General features: G+C 39.6%; 1 protein-coding gene across 1 annotated transcript in view; it reads right to left on the bottom strand.

Annotated features, from left to right (window-relative positions):
* Positions 1–13,318, bottom strand: part of SIMC1 (SUMO interacting motifs containing 1) — a 95,618-nt gene extending 82,300 nt beyond the window's left edge. Inside the window, exon 1 of the mRNA XM_082651897.1 lies at positions 13,150–13,318. Within this exon, the coding sequence (XP_082508023.1) occupies positions 13,150–13,278 (129 nt within the window). The 5' untranslated portion in view covers positions 13,279–13,318. The remainder of the gene's footprint in view (positions 1–13,149) is intronic.
* Between the last annotated feature and the right edge of the window lie 6,725 nt (positions 13,319–20,043).

The raw sequence follows: 20,043 nt of genomic DNA, 5'->3' as shown, positions 1-20,043 counted from the left end.
AGCTGGGGGCTAACACTACCCTAATTTTCATCGTATACCATTCTCTAGTATTTGAATTTTTTGGACTGGTACATGTAAGTTTTTTTTTTTAATTAATAAACTTTACTTTTTGGAGCAGTTTTAGGTTCACAGAAAAACTGAGCAGAAAGTAGAGTGTTCCCATATATCCCCTCTCCCCACATATGCACAACCTCCCCCAATATCAGCATCACGGTGGTATATAAGTTACAACTGATGAACCTACACTGACACATTATCAACACCCAAAGCCCATAGTTTACATTAAGGGTTTACTCTTGGTGCTGTACATTTTATGGGTTTTGACAAATGTATAATGACATGTGTAACCATTGTAGTATCATACAGAATAGTTTCACTGCCTGAAAAATCCTGCGCTTTTCTTATTCAGGTCTCGCTCTCCATTAACCCCTGGCAGCCAGTAATCTTTTCACTGTCTCCACAGTTTTCACTTTTCCAGAATGTCGCATTGTTGGAATCATACAGTATGTAGTCTTTTCAGATTACGTATTACTAAGTGAAAAAAGCCATTGAAGTTTACACCAAGTATTTTCATGGCTTGATAGCTTATTTCGTTTTAGTGCTGAATAATATTCCACCACCCGGATGTACCACAGTTTACTTATCTATTCACTTATTGAAGGACATCTTAGTTGCTTCCAAGTTTCGGCAATTATGAACGAAGCTGATATAAACATCTGTATTCGGTTTTCTGTGTGGACATAAGTTACAATTCATCTGGGTAAATACCAAGGAGCACAATTGCTGGTTTTTATGGTAAGAACACATTTAGTTTTGTAAAAAACTGCCCAACTGTCTTCCAAATTTGCTGTACCATTTTGCATTCCCACCAGTAATGAGTGAGAATTCCATTATTCCACATCCTCACCAGCATTTGGTGTTTGTTTTGGATTTTGGGTAGTCTAAAATCCAAATGTAGTAATATTTCATTGTTATTTTAATTTGCAATTCCCTAATGGCACATGATGTTGAACATCTTTTCATACACTTATTTGACATCTATATACCTTCTTTGATGACGTATCTGTTTATGTCCTTTGTCCATTTTTTAATCAGGTTGTTTATTGTTGAGTTTTAAGAGCTCTTTGCATATTTTCAAAGCAGTCCTTTATCAGATGTGTCTTTTGCAATATTTTTTTCCAGTCTGTGTTATCTTCTCATTCTCTTGTCTTTCACAGAGAAGTTTTTAGTAGTAGTGAAGTCCAGCTTAGCAATTATTTCTTCCATAGATCATGTCCTTGGTGTTGTATCTAAAACATCACTGCCAAACCCAAAGTCATCTAGGTTTTCTCCTATGCTATCTTCTGAGAATTTTACAGTTTTGCATCTTATGTTTAGGTCTATGATCCATTTTGAGTTAATTTTTATGAAAGTTGTAAGGTCTGTGTCTAGATTCATTTGTTTGCATGTGAATGTCGTTGTTGCAGCACCGTTTGTTGAAAAGACTATCTTTTGCTCCTTTGTCAAAGATCAGTGGACTATAGTAATGTGGGTCTATTTCAGGGCTTTTTATTCTGTTCCACTGATCTATCTGTCTATTCTTTCATCAATACCACACTGTTTTGATTACTGTAGCTTGTAGTAAGTCTTGAAGTCAGGTAGTGACAGTCCTCTGACTTTGTTCTTCTCCTTCAATATTTAGTTGGCTATTGCTTCTCCATATAAACCTTAATCAGTTTACTGATATCCACAAAATAACTTGCTAGGATCTTGATTGGGAGTGTATTGAATCTATAGATCCGGTTCATAAGAACTGACATCCTGACAATATTGAGTCTTCCTTTCTATGAACACGGAATATATCTCCATTTATTTATTTCTTCTTTGATATATTTTATCAGTTTTATAGTTTTCCTCACATAGATCTTGTACATGTTTTATGAGATTTATACTTAAGTATTTCATTTTTTTAGGTTTTAATGTAAATGGTAATATGTTTTTAATTTCAAATTCCACTTGTTCACTGCTGGTATACAGGAAAGTGACTGACTTTTGTAAGCTGACCTTGCATCCTACAGTCTTGCTATTATCGCTTATTAGTTTTCGTTGTTGTTGGTGTTAATTCTTTTGGATTTTTTCCTACATAGGTGATTATGACATCTGTGAGTAAAGACAATTTTATTTCTTCTTTCCTAATCTGTATACTTTTTCTTGTCTAATAGCATTAGTTAGGACTTCCTGTACAATACTGAAAAGCACTGGTGAGAGAGGATGTCCTTGCCTTGCTCCTGATCTTAGTGGGAAAATTTTAAGTTTCTTACCATTAAGTATCAGAGGTTTTTTGTAGTTGTTCTTTATCAAGGTGAGGAAGTTTCCTCTTTAATCCTAGTTTGCTGAGGTTTTTTTTCTTTTCTTTTTTTTCTTTTTTACCATGAATAGGTGTTGGATTTTGTCAGACGGTTTTTCTGCATCTACTAATATGATCATATGATCATATGAAGAAAAAATTTCTTCTTTAGCCTGTTGATGTGGTGGATGACATTAGTTGGTTTTCAAATGTTGAACCAGATTTGCATACCTGGAATAAATTCCTCTTGGTCGTGGGTGTATAATTCTTTTTATACATTGTTGGATTCAATTGCTAATATTTTGTTAAGGGTTTTTGTATCTATGTTCAATGAGAGCTATTAGTCTGTAGTTTTCTTTTCTTGTAATGTCTTTGTCTGGTTTTAGGGTATTAGGGTAATGCTGGCCTCAGAGAATGAGTTATTCCTCCTGCTGCTATCTTCTGTAGAGAACTGGTATAATTTCTTCCTTAAATGTTTAGTGGAATATACCAGTGAACCCATCTGAGTCTGGTGTTTTCTGATTTGGAAGGTTATTAATTATTGACTCAATTTCTTTAATAGATATAGGTCTATTCAGATAGTCTATTCATATATCTTTTATAACAAAAATTTAAAGTTTAAAAAGTGTTGGTTATCCCCAAATTACCCTATAAATTTAATAAATTCCAAACAAAAATGGTATTTTTTAAAGGAATGAGTAAGATGATTCAAACATTCCTTTGAAAGTGGAAAGGCTCAAGAATAACTTAAAGGGAAAACAAAAGACAAATAAGGAGGCTTTGCACTACCAAATATCAAGACAACTTCAGAGCTACAGTAATTAAAATATGTAGAAAATAGGCCCCGAATTATCTGGAAACTTAGTTTATGACACAGGTAGTTTTACACATAATTGGGTAGATCATTCAATAGTATTAAATGAGTTAACTCATTATTTGAGAGGAGTTTTTCCTTTCAGCAAAATTCTATGCAATTGAAAAGTTAGATCATTACATTTGGCACAAATCTAAGAAATTTGATAATATCCAGGTTTGCCAAAGTATAAGAAAACAGGTATTCTTAAACACTGTCCACATAAGAATATATATTACATCCATTTTGAAGTATAATTTGGTGGTTATATATCAACTAGTGATCTTAGTTGCAAGAAAAAGGGTAGCTCCTAGAATCTAGAGAAACTGAGAACCAAGTTTGGAGTCTACACAGCCAAAACTGATGCTCTAAACCATAGTGCACAACTGAATATGCGATTAGCACTGTCAGTGGGCACAAACACCACAGCTTCCATGGCCAGCTATACCCTGTACCCTACTGCTACATGTAATTGCCATTGCTGCTGCTGTCTCACCAAAATGGAGTCTACCTTACCCTGCTTTTTCCCATCACCAGCTTCCAATTCAAAGTCTGGAAAAAGTACTTCTGACTGGTATAATCTAGGTTCTATGTCCAAGCATTAGGTGCAAGGGAGCCCGGGAATGTGAGTATCTGGCATTTCAGCTTTTTTTTTTTAGGAGGAAATAGATTGTATCTCCAAAGGTGGGAGTTTTACAAACATAGTTCTGGGTTTCAGACACTAGGATTGCACAAAGAATGACATTATGTCCACAACAGTGGTATACATTAAAATTATAAATACTTATTACTCTTTAACTCCAGAATTCCATTGTAAGGAACTTGTCCTAAAAACATATTCTTATGACCATGCAAGAGAGTTCATCACATCACAGTCTGTAATAGCAAAAAAATTAAAATCAATAAGGGAGAGGTTCAGAAGGAGAAAAATAAATACCGTATGCTAACACATATATATAGAATCTAAAAAAAAAAAGTTCTGAAGAAACTAGGGGCAGGATAGGAATAAAGATGCAGACGTAGAGAATGGACTTGAGGACATGGGGAGGGGGAAGGATAAGCTGTGACGAAGTGAGAGTGGCATGGACTTATATATACTACCAAATGTAAAATAGACAGCTAGTGGGAAGCAGCCGCATAACACAGGGAGATCAGCTTGGTGCTTTATAACCACCTAGAGGAGAGGGATAGGGAGGGTGGGAGGGAGACGCAAGAGGAAGGAGATATAGAGGTATATGTATATGTATAGATGATTCACTTTGTTATGCAGCAGAAACTAACACAACATTGTAAAGCAATTATACTCCAATAAAGATGTTAAAATAAATAAATAAAGGGACTGGTTAAATAAATTATGGCATTTTTTATATGAGAATAACATGCAGCTGATAAAATATTTATTGAATGAATACTCACTGTGTGCCAGGAACCATGTTATGTACTGGGAATACCATGGTAAACAAAGTGGACAATAGTCTGAATGAGGTACCAATATTTTTTTAAATGCCTAAAATATATTAAGTGGTTTAAAAAATTACTATGACTCCACTGGGAAAAAAATTAGACATTTAGGTATGTTTGTGTACATACACAGAGAAAACTATTAGTTATCTCTGGAGAGCGGGAATGGACAGGGGTGCATTCTTTCTGATGTCCTGAGTTTTTTGCCTCTTTAAAATTTTAAAATAATTTTTATAATTTAAAATGGGGAAATTTTATTTTTTAAATGACACAAATTGTATACCTTAAAAAAAAACCCCGAGAACCCACTGGAGACTATAGGGTTTCCTTCTGGAGTGAAGAAAATGTTCTAAAATCTAAAACAATGGTGATTGTTAAACTACTCAGGAAATTTTAAGGGCAAATTTTATGTATGGTATGGAATTATATCTTAATAAAGCTGTTAAGGGGGAACGGGGCAAGTGATCTGCAGGCTTACATGGGAGCCGACCTTGATTTAAGATCCAAATTATCAATAGTTTGACATCTGATGTTTTAAATTAAAAATGTAGGTGAATTTTGCCTTCTACTCTAAAACATATCCATAGTTTTAGTTCCAAAAATCTTTATAAAAAATTAGCTTGGGTTGGAAGCCATTATTTATCCCCTGGTTCTCCCATTGCAGAGGGTATTTTGACATAACTTATCTCAGGAGGAAAGGATTCCTTAGAAAACCAATAATAAGAATTCTGTTTCTCCCTGAATAAATAATTAATGAGCACCTACTATGTTTGAGGCATTAAGTATGTGGCTGTGTCCAGCAGGGAACTTGCAATTTTGGGGAGAAGGGGTTGAGAAAGAGAAAGTGATTTAAAAAGTATTTTTAAAGTACATGATAGGGTTTAAAAAATAATTTTTGGATTAAAAAACACTGGTGAGTCTATTCTGATAAAAACACACATTTGAAAAATAGAATTATACTTTGCAATTTGCTTTTTTCCACTTAACTATTTCCAGCATCCCCAGAGGATGTTCCTTTGGAAACATGGTGAGAGGTTTGCAAGTTCACCCCAGGATTTTCAAGACTGACACTAGTGGTGGTAAATCTGCTCTATCAGTTAGCACCTGGTTGAACCTACCTCAGTTTCCTCATCTATCAAATAGGGATAATAATAGTACCTACACCTCATAGGGTTGCAGTGAAGATTACATGAGTTAATCCGTGCAAAGCACTCAACATGGTGCCTGGCATAAATACCAACTTTTCTTACTATGTGATGCTCACCATGATTAACATGGTCAGTTCTATGTACCAAACAGTCACTCTGAGTCAAAATACCAGCTCCTTGATGAGAAAGGCACAGAACCCAAACAAAGAAAGTCTTAAAGTTTTATTACTGCCAAGAAGGAAGCCCTGTAAAATTAAAGTTAAACTGTGCTTCCAATTAGGAAGACAATACTATTAAGAAATTAAACTCCTTTAATTAACTTATAAATCTAATGTAGTGGTTCTGAACCAGGGGCAATTTTGCCCCCCACAGGAGACATTTAGCAATATCTGGAGACATTTTTGGTAGTCACAAGTGAAGGGGCTGCTGCTACTGGCTGGCATCTAGTGGGTAGAGACCAAAGATGCTACTAAACATTCCACAGTGCACGGGACAGCTTCCCACAACAAAGAATTATCTGGCCCAAAGAAACCCTGATCTAATGCAATCCTTGATAAGATGATTCTAAAATTCACTTGGAGGACTAAATGGTCACAACAGACATGAACTTTTGGGGGAAAAAAAAAGTGAGAAGAGGTATTTGCTCGAATAGATACCAAAAAAAAAAATACTATCAAACCACAAAAATAAGACAGCCAAATTCTGACATTGAGAATACACAAATCAATGAAACATAAAAGAAAACCCAGAAATAGATCCAAGTGCTTAAAATAATCTGGTATAAAAAATGTGTTTCAGATAAATGGAGAAAAATATTATTTAAGAAATGATTCCCAGACAAATGATTAAAATCATATATTATAAATTCTAATATCCAGAATGTTTCCCTCATACATCTGCAATCAGGATGCATCTAATAGTATATACATTTCATGCGGTAGTTTCTTTTTTCTTGAAAAGCTGTTCTTAAACTAACAGCAAGTCTTAGATTCAGTGTTGTCTTAGAAATAAGGCAATACAGTATATGGAAAATGGTAAGCATACTTCATGCTATATAAAGCATTTCAGATGAATTAAAGAAATAAATGTTAAAAATGAGATAGTCAATGAACAATAATAAGTAAATAATAGGAAAATAATCTCAGGACAGGAAATATCTTTCTCAACATAAAACAAAGAAAAAAATAAAGAAAAAAGATGCACAAATACACATGTAAAATGTAAAACTTCATTAAATAAAACATCACAAACTACAGATTTCTAAATTTAGTGCAATCCCAATTTTAAAAGTAAAAATTATTTGGAAGTTGACCAAGTGATTTTTAAAGTTATTTGAAAGAATAAATATGCAAAATTAGCCAGAAAAATTCTAAAAAAGAAGAGCAATGAAAAGTTTCCTCTGCTTATTATTAAAACAGCATGCAACAAGGTCAAAATACAAAGTCCACAAATAGACACGAAGGTTATTAGTTGATAAAGGTAATATTTCAAACCACTGGGGAAAAAGGACAGATAATTCAATAAATGATGTTGGGACAACTAGCTAACCATCTGGAGAGAAAAATAGTAGATTACCATTCTATTCTTTTTTTTTTTCTATTCTTTTTTTGAAACTAATTCCAGGTGGATTAATGAAAAAAAAATATTTATAATCTTAGGAGTGAGGAAAGTCTTTCTAAGTATGACAACAAAGACAGAAATCATAAAGGAAAAGGGTGACAGAATTGACTATGTAAAAATTTAAAACCTCTGTAAAGAAAACCAAAGAAATCAAAAGTGGGGAAAAATATGTAACATGTATGACACAGGGGTAGTTTCCTAGTACAAATTACTACAAACTGGCTGGCTTAAAACAACATCCTCTCACAGTTCTGGAGGCTCAGAAGTCCAAAATCAAGATGTCTGCAGGACCATGTTCTCTCCAAGGCTCTAGGGGAGAATCTGTTCTGTGCCCTTCTCTTAGCTTCTGGTGTCACGAGCAATCCCTGGTGTTCCTTGATTTGCAGCTGCATAACTCCCTCTGTCTTCACATCTTCTTATAAGGATACTAGTCATATCGGACTAAGGGTCCACCCTACTCTATGATCTCATCTTCACTGATTACATCTGCAATGACTTGATTTTCAAATAAGGTCACATTCTGTAGTGGTGGTGGGGACTTTAACACATCTTTTTGGAGGACCCAATCCAACCTATAAAAAGTCTTTACTATGTGAGTAAAACTGACAAATTAGTAAACACACAAACAAACAGAAACCCAATAGGATAAGAACAGGCAATTCACGCACACACCCTATGTGTGTATATATGTATATATATATATATATATACACACATACATACATATGGAGAGAGAGAGAGAGAGATCTCTAATAAACTTGGAAGATGTCCAGCTCTCCTACATGCCAAGCACACACTCTGATCTCCAACCTCACTAGCTGCTCCTCCTCCCCTTGCCTTCCCCTGGGCCAGGCACTGTGGCATGCTCTAGGGCTAGATCCTGGATGCTCTTCCTCTTGTACACTGTCAACCTAGATGAACTCTTCTAGGTCAATGACTTTACAACTTATGTGCTAATGACACCAAACTAGTCAGGACTTCTCCCCTGGCTTCCAAACTCAGTACAAACCTTATACCTTGCATCTCCAGTTGGCTCTCCCACCGGTATCTTAAATTTAACACCTTTTAAAGAGAAATCTTGAATCTTTCCTCCAACCCTGTTCCTCCCCAAGTCTTCCTCACTTCAGTGACTGACACCAACTTGCATCCAGCTGTTCAGGCCAAAACCAGGGCATCATTTTTGATTTCTCCCTTTCCCTCATTAACCACATCCAAAGATCAGGATTTACTTTATAAATGCCTTCCATATCTCTCCAGTCTTCCAGTTGCACCACCTACAAAGCTACAATTATCTCTGGTCTGGACTACTAATGAAACCTCCAAGACTGATCTCCCTGATCCACTTTTGTCCCCTTATAGTAAGGTGAAGCTGGTTTGTTTGGGACAGTTTAGTTTTCACCTGTTGCTTGATACCCGGTCCAGTTAGTAACTCCTTTCATTTGCAAAAGAATCCCCATTTGGATGACAAATTATATGGTCACCTTGCCTTACAGTCTTTTCTTCTCACAGTAGCTAAAGTCACCTTTATTTTTTTTTTGCAGTACGTGGGCCTCTCACTCTTGTGGCCTCTCCTGTCACGGAGCACAGGCTCCGGACACGCAGGCTCAGCGGCCATGGCTCACGGGCCCAGCCGTTACGCGGCATGTGGGATCTTCCCGGACCGGGGCATGAACCTGTGTCCCCTGCATCGGCAGGCAGACTCTCAACCACTGCGCCACCAGGGAAGCCCCTAAAGTCACCATTTAAAAGTGTGAATCAGATCATGTTTTTCCCCCGCTAAAAACCCTTCAAAGATTTCTTATTATATAAGAATAAATCCAAGTTCCTTACTGTGGTCTAGAAGGTCCTATATAACCTAGCTCACCTACTTCTCATCTCTTCCAACTCTGTCCTTCACTCACATTCTAGCCCCACTGGCCTTTTGATTCTTCCAATTAGTCATGCCCCTTCCAAATTGCAAGCCTCTGTTTTTGCTGCACCCTTTACTGCTACTTTATTCCCCAAGATCTTCTCATAACAAATCTGTCATTTTGTTCTCTTATCAAACATTAACTCTTCAGAAAGGCCTTCTTTGAAGACGCAATCTAACGCTCCCAACCCCACCCAAATTATTCTCTATTACATTGTTCACTTATTTGTTAGTTTATTGCTCTTATTTCCTCACTAGAATGTAGGTCCATTGTCATCCTGTTCACCTTTGGTACCCAAGGTCAGAGCATGTGCTCAATATGTATTTAATGAGAGAATGAATCACAATCCACAACCATAGAAAAAATTAAAACCATGACAGCTCACAGAATCTGGCTATCAAATCAGCAAATATTAAAAGAACAAAAATTCCTTACTTTTCTTCCTAACACTCTGACATGACATTTATGTGATTGTTTATTCTTTGTCTCCCTCTGACTAAAGTGAAATCTCCACAAAAACAGGGACTTGGTTTTGTTACACAGCCATATTCTTAGCAACTACAAGAGTGCCTGGCATATAGTAAGTGCTCAATAAATATTTACATACTGAATAAATTGACAGGATCTAGGGGTAGGTATTGACTAGGTAGTGGAGAAAGGGGTACGGTGAAAATATAATTGGTGCACGATTTCTGTAGGAAATATGACAATATATATCAAAAGCCCTCCAAAGAGGGCATACCTTTAGACTCAGCAATCTCACTTCTAAGAGGAACTTATCCTAAACAAACAAACAAACAAACAAAGGTACAAAGATTATTTATGAGGAAATTTCTGAGTTGTTTATAATAGAGAAAATTTAGAAATGGCAGCATAATATCCATTTATAGGAAAAGAGAAATGTAATTATAAATCTGTACAATGAAATACATTAAAAATATTGGTGATGTGTACTTATTGATGCAGAAAGAGATAAAAAGTATATTAAAAGAAAAGGCAAACTGAAAACAATGAAGTATAGCAAGACTTCATTTTTGCAAAAACATATGGGGATGACACATGGCTATGTATGAGTGCACACTGGTATTTACAAATAAAAGTTTAGCCAGGCATACTTCAAAATGTTAACATTGGTTATTTTTGGATAGCGAGATTAAGGGCAATTAAATTTTTTTCTATATACATTTCTCAATTTTTTGTAATTAGGGCAACCAAAATTATCTGAATATGTTCTGCTTTTATAAGTAGGGGGGAAAAAAAGCAATAAATATTATAAAAAAACACAGACACATTTCATCAACTTACTGAAGACTAAAGCCCAGGTTAAGAGCCAGAAGTTCAGAAACATCAACTTCAGCATTGGAGATGGGTTTCTGATTTCCTGAATTCAAGCAAGTTGTTTCCCCTCAGTCAATATTTGTAAAAAAGAAAAAAAAATTACAAAACTTGTTTCTTTCATTTCATTGCTTCCCAAGCTTGAGAAACAGCACAAAGTGTAGCAAAAGCTATCATTTATGCTGGCATTTTCCTTGCATTGCTTCATTAAAAACCTTCTAATGGTCCTGCCAGGTAGGTATTAATGTTCTCAAATGCAAAATCTGAGAGAGATGACAGAACTTGCCAAAGCTCACACAGCTGTTGGGGGCGGGGGGGGGGCGGGGGGGAGGTGGGGGAGTTCCGAGTTCCGTATTTAAACAGAGGTTTCTCCGACCTCAGGGCCTTGAGAAAAAGCTGGACAAAGGCGCTTGAGGCTTTATAACCTTGCTCTCTCAATGCCTCTGATCTTTTGTGTGGTTATCATACCACCCTTATCTAACTTGCAAGAAAGATAAAAGGAGAACTAGCCCAGAGTTTTTAGAAAGGTGGAGTAAGTCTCTGGAGAAGCAAGATTTACACTGGGTACTACTCTGGAACTTGCCCTTCATTTCTCTTCAATTTGAAAAGCTCCAAATCAAAATGCTTGGTTGGGTGGTCACAAGGGAGGGGAGGGGGGCAGTTTGAGAGTGCCCCTATGTATGTGTGTGAAGGGTCACAACACACGCGACAGATTGGGATAAGGATGACATCTGGGCACCTGAAGAAGGAAGCTGACCCAGGATGAGGGAAGATGGATACCACTTGGGAGCAAAGGACAAAGTTAGTAGGAAGGACAAATTAAAGGGGGATTGAGAGAAGGAGGAATAGGAAAGAGGAGGAACTGGGAGGAGATGCAGTTGGGAGTTATTCTGCAGTATTTTTTTCTTCCACCTCTTTTCTTTCTATATTCTTTCCCTTGATTATCTCGGTCACAATTAGACCTTCGATGCTCCTTTTTGTTTAGATGGTTACCAAATCTTTCCAGTCCTGACTTTTCTCCAGAGTTCAAGTCCTCTGTCGTTCAAACTGAATGCAGCATTCCCTCCACCCCAAGCCTGCTCCTACTGTATTTGCTCTCATCGTCAAACATCCATCTGAACTGCTCGCTCTCCCATTCCGTCAACCATTCTTTCATCCAACAAATATTTATTGTGGATCTAGTATGTCCCTCACACTGTCACAGCACTAGGGACATCCATTCACTTCCCAAGTTGGGTCACTTTTACCTTGAAAATCTTTTGTCTGTCCATCTCATCTAAATTCTTTACTGAAATTTATTGAGGATCCCTCTTGCTTGAATCATGGCAACATAGCACTATAAGTTAATTGGTTTTGCATGCCATTTATTCTACAGTGACCTCCTAGATTTAGCACTATACCTCAAGTGGCTCACAGTGGAGGCTTAGGGACTACAAACAATGGGAAGGGGATTGGAGAAGCAGAAGCTAGATTTGTCTTGATGAAGTATTTGCAAAGGAAGAAAGGGGTTTACAAATAACATCAGTGTGACAATTCTGTTATTTCTGGGGTGTGGCTTTGGGAGGCTGGGAAGATTGTTGGAAGTCTGATGCTGGGAGTCTCCTGATAGAAAGCCTTGCCCACCTCCCATCCCTTGAGTACTCAATAGCCACTTGTTGATTATATCACCTTCTATGACAGAAGCCGCGAATGTTGTGTTCTCCATCGCATCCCCACCTCTTAGAACATCAGGCCCATAGTAGGGGTTCAATAAATACCTGTGGAGGATTCTAGAAAGGCAGGGACCATAGATGTTTTATTCACCACCTTAGGAAGAAGGACAAAGAGCCTGAGGGAAAAAGAAATCGTGCAAGATGTTTCCCTCCTTATTCCTTTAGAGCCTGGTAAATGTTTCCTAAGAGAAATAAACGGCCCTCCTGCACAACTCCAAAATCGGGCCCCTCGCTCGGCTGCCAGGCCCTGGAGCGCGGCCACCATCTGGCCCAGGCCCCAGCTTCCCTCCCTCCCCGCCCAGGCTCCTGTTACCTCCCTGCATACATCTGTACCCACCACAAGCCAAACAATTACACGCTCCCGCGTCCCCGCCTCGAGGTCCAGGACTACCCCTAGGACCCTGCGTGCCCCCGGGCCCCCCGGCCGCCACCCCCGCCAAGGCTCGGGGAAGCGCACGCCCCGGCCTGAGACCGCCGCCCGCTGTGGGCTCCTGCACCCCCCGCACCCGGACCTCGTCCATGTGCTCGGCGGCCACTCTCCAGCCTCAGCCCGCTCGGGCTTGAGTGCGGAGCCCGGGAGGCCCGGCTCCCGACCCAGGCCAGCCGCACTCCTCAGGGTAGAACACGACAGGAAGGCGGCAAGGCGGGAAGCGGTTGCAGCTGTGAGGCGCCCAGGGTCGGGCGGCGGGGCCGCCGGAGCCAGCGGGCCGGGCCGAGGGTGGCCCGAGCGGAGGCGGCGCTCCGGTCGCGGCGGGGCTCGGGAAGCGGCGGCTCGCTCACTCACCACGGTCCGGCGGGGCAGCGCGCCGGTGGTCCGGGACAGGGCCCGGCGGAGCCTCCGCGCCCGGCCCGAGCGGGTCCCCCCGGAGCTCTCGGAGCCGCTGTCGTCCGAGATCACGATGAAGTCCTCCATGGCTGCGGGTCCCGGCCGAGCCAGCGCGCGGACGGCCGGCAACCCGGGAGGCGGCAGCGGCGGCGTTGACTTCGGTTACTACTGCTGAGGCGGCGGCGGCGACGGCGACGACAACCGGGGCCATCACTCCGACTGCCCCGCCCCGATCCCCGCCCCGTCGGCCCCTTCCCGCCCCTCCGGAGCACCGCCCCCTGGCGGCTGGCGGCGGGCGGCAGGCGGCGGGCGGCTAGCGGCCGGTAGGGCCGCGGTCACGGCTTTTGGCGGTGGCACTCGTTCTCCCTTCCCGGAAAGCGAGAGAAAATCAAGTCGCAGCCGGCTTGGGCCGGTGTTGGGGACGGCCGTGCGGGACGCTGAGGCTGTGAGGGCTTCCCCTGCTGCTTCTGACTCAAGTGTGAAGTGAGGTGTGAACAGGCCTCTCTGACCCAGACAGTCTCGACATACTCACCCGAAGAGCGTCCCTTTTCTGCACACGTGCAAGTACCTTTGTAAGATCATTTCCTAGAAGTGGAATTACTAGGTCGAAGGCGCTGTTTCTGTTCTGATAAATGATGCCAAATTACTAAATTGTACCAATTTGTGGTTTCACCAACAATATATGTCACTCAGGAATTTAAACTGAGATTTAGAGATTTGTTCAGTTGGTAGCAGGATCAGAGACTGAAAAAAATGCACAAAGAGAAGCGATGAAGGAGCAGACATTATATTTAGAGGTTATGAATAAGAAAAAAAGATACACCCAGTGGAGGGAGAAGCGGTAGGTAGTTGGTTGTTGAGCAGGAACGTTAAAATCAGGATAGGATCTGTGTTACAATAAATGGGGTATTGACCAAATCTTGCTGCCCAGGCTCTAGCAATTTGGCAGAATGTATTAACAGAGCTCAAGGAAAATGTGTTTATCGGAAAGGGGATTGGTTCCTAAAGGAATGGTTGTCAGGTGCTATCTAAGCACTGCTTAGAGCAGCGATTCTCAAACTTTAGTGAGCATCAGAATCACCCAGAAGGCTTGTTAAAACACAGATTGCTGGGCCACACCCCAGGATTTCTGACTTAGTAGGTTTATGAGGTGGGGCCACCCAGTTTTCATTTCTAACAGGTTCCCAGGTGATGTTGATGCTGCTCTTGTGGGGACCACGCATTGAAAACCTCAGATCAATGGCCAACAGATTTCAGATGTTCTGGTGGTATGTTTGAAATCATCCTTGTTGTGAAGGGATTCATTAAGTTGTTTGTCTTCACCAAATGCCATTAAACATTTAGTTTATTTAACTTCTTTTTTGGGCTTCTGTGGCTCAGCACCTTTGTTACCACTTCTTTTCATTCTTAGCTGACTCCTGCTCCTCTAACTCACTCCTTAAATCATGGTGTTCCTCATGACCTTCCCATACTTCTCCCTACACAATCTCAATCGTTTCCATGCTTTAATGATAATTTTTATGTTGGTGACCCCCATATGTTTATCCCCAGCCCAGCCCTGTCCTCAAAGCTCCGGATATATATATCCAAATGTCTGTTGAACCTCATAGGCATCTCAAGTTGAATATGTCCAAAACTGAACTCAACCTCCATCCCCCTACCTGGCCCTCCAAAAATAAAGCCTGCTTCTTCTCTATGTTCCCTACTTTAGTGACTGGTGGTACTACCAGCCAGCAATGGCACAGCTTTATGCTCTCAACAAATCCTGTCTCTTTTACCCCCTAAATATTTCTTGTACTCACTTGCTTCTTTTGGTCTCTGCTCTTATGATTCTAGGCAAGCTAAGATCACCTCTAGTCTAGTCAGTAGTCATAGTCTCCTATCCAGTCTTCCTGAACCTGTTCTTGTCCTATTTCATTCCTTCCTCCACACTCAGCCAGAGTGCTCTTTAAGAAAGTATGTAATGAACCCCTTCAGTGGCTTCCTAATAACACTATGCCTTCGTGTGCTCAGGTTGCCATGACAAAATACCATAGACTGGTGGCTTAAACAACAGAAATTTATTTTCTCACGGTCCTGGAGGCTGGGAATTCCAAGATTAAGGTGCTGACCAATTCAGTTCCCAGTGAAGACTCTTTCCTTGGGTTGCAGATTTCTCAGTATAACTTTAAATGGCCTTTCCCCAGTGGGTGCATGCAGGGAGAGGGGAGGGTAAAGGTGAGGATTAATGGCCTTCTTATAAGGGCACTAATCCTATCATGAGGATACCCTCATGCCCTCATGCCCTACTCTAATCTAACCTTAATTACCTTCCAAAGACCACATCTCCAGATACCATTACACTGTGGGGTTAGAGTTTCACCATATGAATTTTGGAAGAACACAAACATAACATGCCATGAACTTCTAAATATAAGGACAAATATAAATAATATGTATTTTGTGTAGATTATATTAATGTTATTTTATATAGTAAATATATGATATGTTTACATATAGTAAATATATGATTTCACTGTAAGTAAATTTTACCTTAAAAAAAAAGAAATGGTAAAAATTTTTGAGGTTTATGATATGCATGCTATAGTGTTAAGGAGTGAAGTGTAATGAAGTCTGCAAATTACTTTGAAATGCATCAAAAATAAGATGGATAAATGTATAGAAAGATAGATGTGGGTAAATAAATATAATAAAACATTAACATTGTCAAATACATGGTCGTTATATGGGTGTTCACTTTTACCTTTTATGTATATTTAGATGTTTTTATATTATGTTGAGAAAAAAATTAAGAAACAATTATAATTTTACCACTTTTTTTTTTTTTTTTTTTTTTTTTTTGCGGTACGCGGGCCTCTCACTGCTGTGACCTCTCCTGTTGTGGAGCACAGGCTCCGGATGCGCAGGCTCAGCGGCCATGGCTCACAGGCCCAGCCACTCTGCAGCATGTGGGATCCTCCCGGACCGGGGCACGAACCCGTGTTCCCCGCATCGGCAGGCGGACTCTCAACCACTGCGCCACCAGGGAGGCCCTACCACTATTTTAAAAACTTAAACAAAAGAGATTATAATGAACCCCGTGTACCCATCGTCCAGCTTTAAGAATTATCAATCTTGTTCTGTTTATATTCCCACGCACTGTCTCACCTCTACCTTCCTGAATTATTTTAAGGTAAATATCAGACATCACATTGTTTATTCTGCAGACATTTCAGTTTGTATCTTTAAAAGATAAGGAATCTACATTCATCAAATTATTGTTGAGCATATATGCTGTACTCGAGGGATACAATAGTGAACAACATAGACATGGTCTCTGATCCATGGTGCTTATAGTTTATGGGGAAGACAATAAACTAGTAAATAATTATAGATTATGATAAGTATATAGCCAGTTTGTAAAGTCTTCACTTGTGAGATATAAATATGAAGCGATTTAATTTGTTTCCCCTATAACCATTACCACTGTCTTTAGAAATTCACTTAACTCTGTTGAACGGATTCCCTTAAGAATATTCTACTCTGGTCCCATGATTGCAGTCACTTTCAGTAACTAATACAGTACCATTCCAAGTATTATGACTTAGGCCTGCCCGTTTAAAATCTTTAATCTCTTATTTAATTCATAGCTCTTCCCGTTCTCCTGGTGCAGGTGGACTTGTGGCTACAACAGTTCTTAGTGGAGGGAGTGGTAATGTCACTCCCTTTCTTTCTGCTTGGCTCTGCTCCTAAGTAAGGATGAGGAGGAGGGAGAAAGAATGTTCTCTGCAAGACTGTCCATGAAGAGTTATCTGTTCTTTTTCTTCTGGTTGTTGCTACTTCAGTAACGGTTCTCCCAATGTGTCAGGAGTCCGGATGCCAGCTCTCTTACTTGGAATGGGCACATTGTTGCTCTCTGGGGCCTCCCCTGTGCACTCTCTAATGTAGGAGAGGTCAATCTAAACCCTTTCTCCCAGACATCCCCACCAGTCCCTGCCAGGGGCAGTCTAACATATAGCCTTTTGTTGTTGGGGGATCTTTGTCTGGAGGGGCTTCTTGGGGAGTGCCAGCAAGGGCCTTAAGCCTCAGCCACCTTCTGTGCTCTCCAGTTGACTCACCCATGGAGAATTTACGTGCATAACTCAAGGAGGAAGGGAATGCAGGCAGCTCCCATCTTGGTGCTCTTCTCTTAGCATCAACTAGCTCTCTCCTCCCTTCCTTCACCCCTAGGGGCATCAGGGGCTCATGCAGGGCAATAGTTCCGTGACTTTCAGACAAGTTCTCAGCTTGGGGAGTGGAGAGAGGAGTAGTTTACTGCACTTTAAACTTGTGGGAAGGGAATGGGAGAACAAGATGAATGGCCTCCATCCTCTTTAGCTAGAGAAAAGCAATGGATGGTTGCCATCTACAATAAGTAATGTTCATTCATGGATTTATGAACAAATTGGAAAAAAATTCAAATATCTACTTCTGTTGCAGAATTTATGATAAAGTGATTAATATTAGTAACTGACTTTCAAACACACAAATAGTGATAAGACTTCAGGGGTACAACAGTGTTCCGATTGTATATATCTTTCTCATCAGCCATCCTGCCTGAAACTCAGGAAATATAGGGTCCCTGGTTGTATAATATGAATACACTTGAAAAGTTCCTTGTCCTTATCTGGCAACCCAGATGGATGAATACCACCCCGAAGTTGCCTTTCTTAAAACCATTAAGTAGTGTCACTTATGTTTTCTTGGCCATCCTGCATCTGTCTTGAAACAGGCTGCTACCCAAGACTTCCCAAGTTTATGATGATGTTTTTTTCAGAAATTAGTATGTATGTGTATTTTTCTTTTTCCTCTGGATGACTTATATTATTTTTTCCAGATTTATTGAAATATAATTGACATATAACATTGTGTAAGTATTAGGTGTACAGTGTGATGTTTTTATATATGTATATATTGGGAAATGTTTACCACAATAAGGTTAGTTAATACATCCTTTATCTCACATAATTACCATTTTGTTGTTGTTGTTATGGTGAGAACAGTAAAGCAACATTTAAGTATATAATACAGTATTATTATCTATAGTCATCATGCTGTACATTAGATCCCTGGAACTTATTCATCTTATAACTGAAAGTTTGTACCCTTTGACCAACATCTTCCCATTCCCCCCACCAACCCCCAGACCCTGGTAACCACCATTCTACTCTCGTTTTCTCTGAGTTTTGCATTTCTAGATTCACGTATGAGTGAGATCATATAGTATTTGTCTTTCTCTGTCTGAATTATTTCACTTGGGAAAATGCCCTCAAGGTCTAACCATATGGCCACAAATGGTAGGATTTCCTTTTTTTTATGGCTGAATAATATTTGCATGTATATTTTTCAAGGTGACACTTCTTCATAGACTTATTCCCCTCAACTCATACATAAATTGGGAGGATAATGCAGTCATTTATTCCTCAAATAGATACTCTATTTAATGAGTGCCTACTAGGTACCAGGCACCTTGTTAGGGGCTGGGGATGCAACTGTGAGCAGGACAGCCCTGGCCTCTATCACAGAGCTTAGCAGTGAAGAAGGTATCCCTTGCTTGTGAATGAAGAAAACAAATCCTGATCCCTTACTTTCTTCTTCTAAAATAATTTTTAATTAAACATTTATAGTACATGAAAAAAATGTGCAAATGCAAATCAAAACCACAATGAGATAACATTTCACACCCATAGGGTGGCTTATTATTAGAAAAAAAAAGGGAAAAACAAGTTTTGGCAAGGATGTGGAGAAATTGGAACCCTCATGCATTGCTGGTGGGAATGTAAAATGGTGCAGCTGCTGGGGAGAACAGTTTGGCAGTTCCTCAAAAAGTTAGAATTACCATATGATCCAGCAATTTGACTCCTAGATATTTTCCCAAAAGCCTTGAGAGCAGGGACTCAAACAGATACTTATCCACCAATCTACAGAGCATTATTCATAATAGCCAAAGGTAGAAATCACCCAAGGATTCATCAGCAGATGAATGGTATATCCACACAGTGGAATTCTATTCAGCCTTAAAAAGGATGGAAATTATGACATATGCTACACCATGGATGAAAGTTTAGGAAACTATGCTAAATATAATAAGCCAGTCACAAAGAAACAAATATTTTATGATTCTACTTACGTAAGTTACCTAGAATAGGTAAATTCATAGAGACAGAAAAATAGAGGTTATCAGGGGTTGGGGGAAGGGAAATGGGGAGTTATTTAATGGGTACAGAGTTTCTATTTGGGATGATGAAAAAGTTCTAGAAGTTGAGAGTGCTGATGGTTGCATAATATTGTGACCGTACTGTGCCACTGAATTGAACATTAAAAATGGCTGTAATGTAAATTTTATGTATATTTTAACCACAATAAAAATATGTGAATACTTTCCTTTTATTAAAAAATTCAAACGTTATAGACAAGGTGGCCTCTTTGACCACCTCCTCCATCCTGATTCTGGTTCCTCCTCTTCAGTGCTGCTGTGTTTACCCCTCTAGAGTTTTTTTTTTTTTTAACATTTACCTATATTCATATGTACTTATTCAAAATGACATGTATTTTCAGCTTTATCCAAAAAACATGTCTGCTTTAGTATGGAGATTTGAAACCATGATTTGCAGTAAAAATGTTCTAAGCAACAGGGCTTCCTTACTTATTAATGGGGACTTTTTTAGTGGATATACATCTTTAAAAGGTTTTTTTATTTTTATTTTTTTCATTGTGGCAAGTCAGTGCCTGCAGACCCACTTTTGTTTATGCTAAAGCTGTCCAGCTCAGGTTTCTCTCCTGCCTAGGGAACACTCTGTTCCCCTTGCTGGATTCTAGGTATAAACTCCCAGT

This window comes from Grampus griseus (assembly GCF_964374135.1).
Source record: "Grampus griseus genome assembly, chromosome: 3".
Classification (NCBI taxonomy): Eukaryota; Metazoa; Chordata; class Mammalia; order Artiodactyla; family Delphinidae; genus Grampus; species Grampus griseus.
This window is presented reverse-complemented; position numbering and strand designations above follow the sequence as displayed.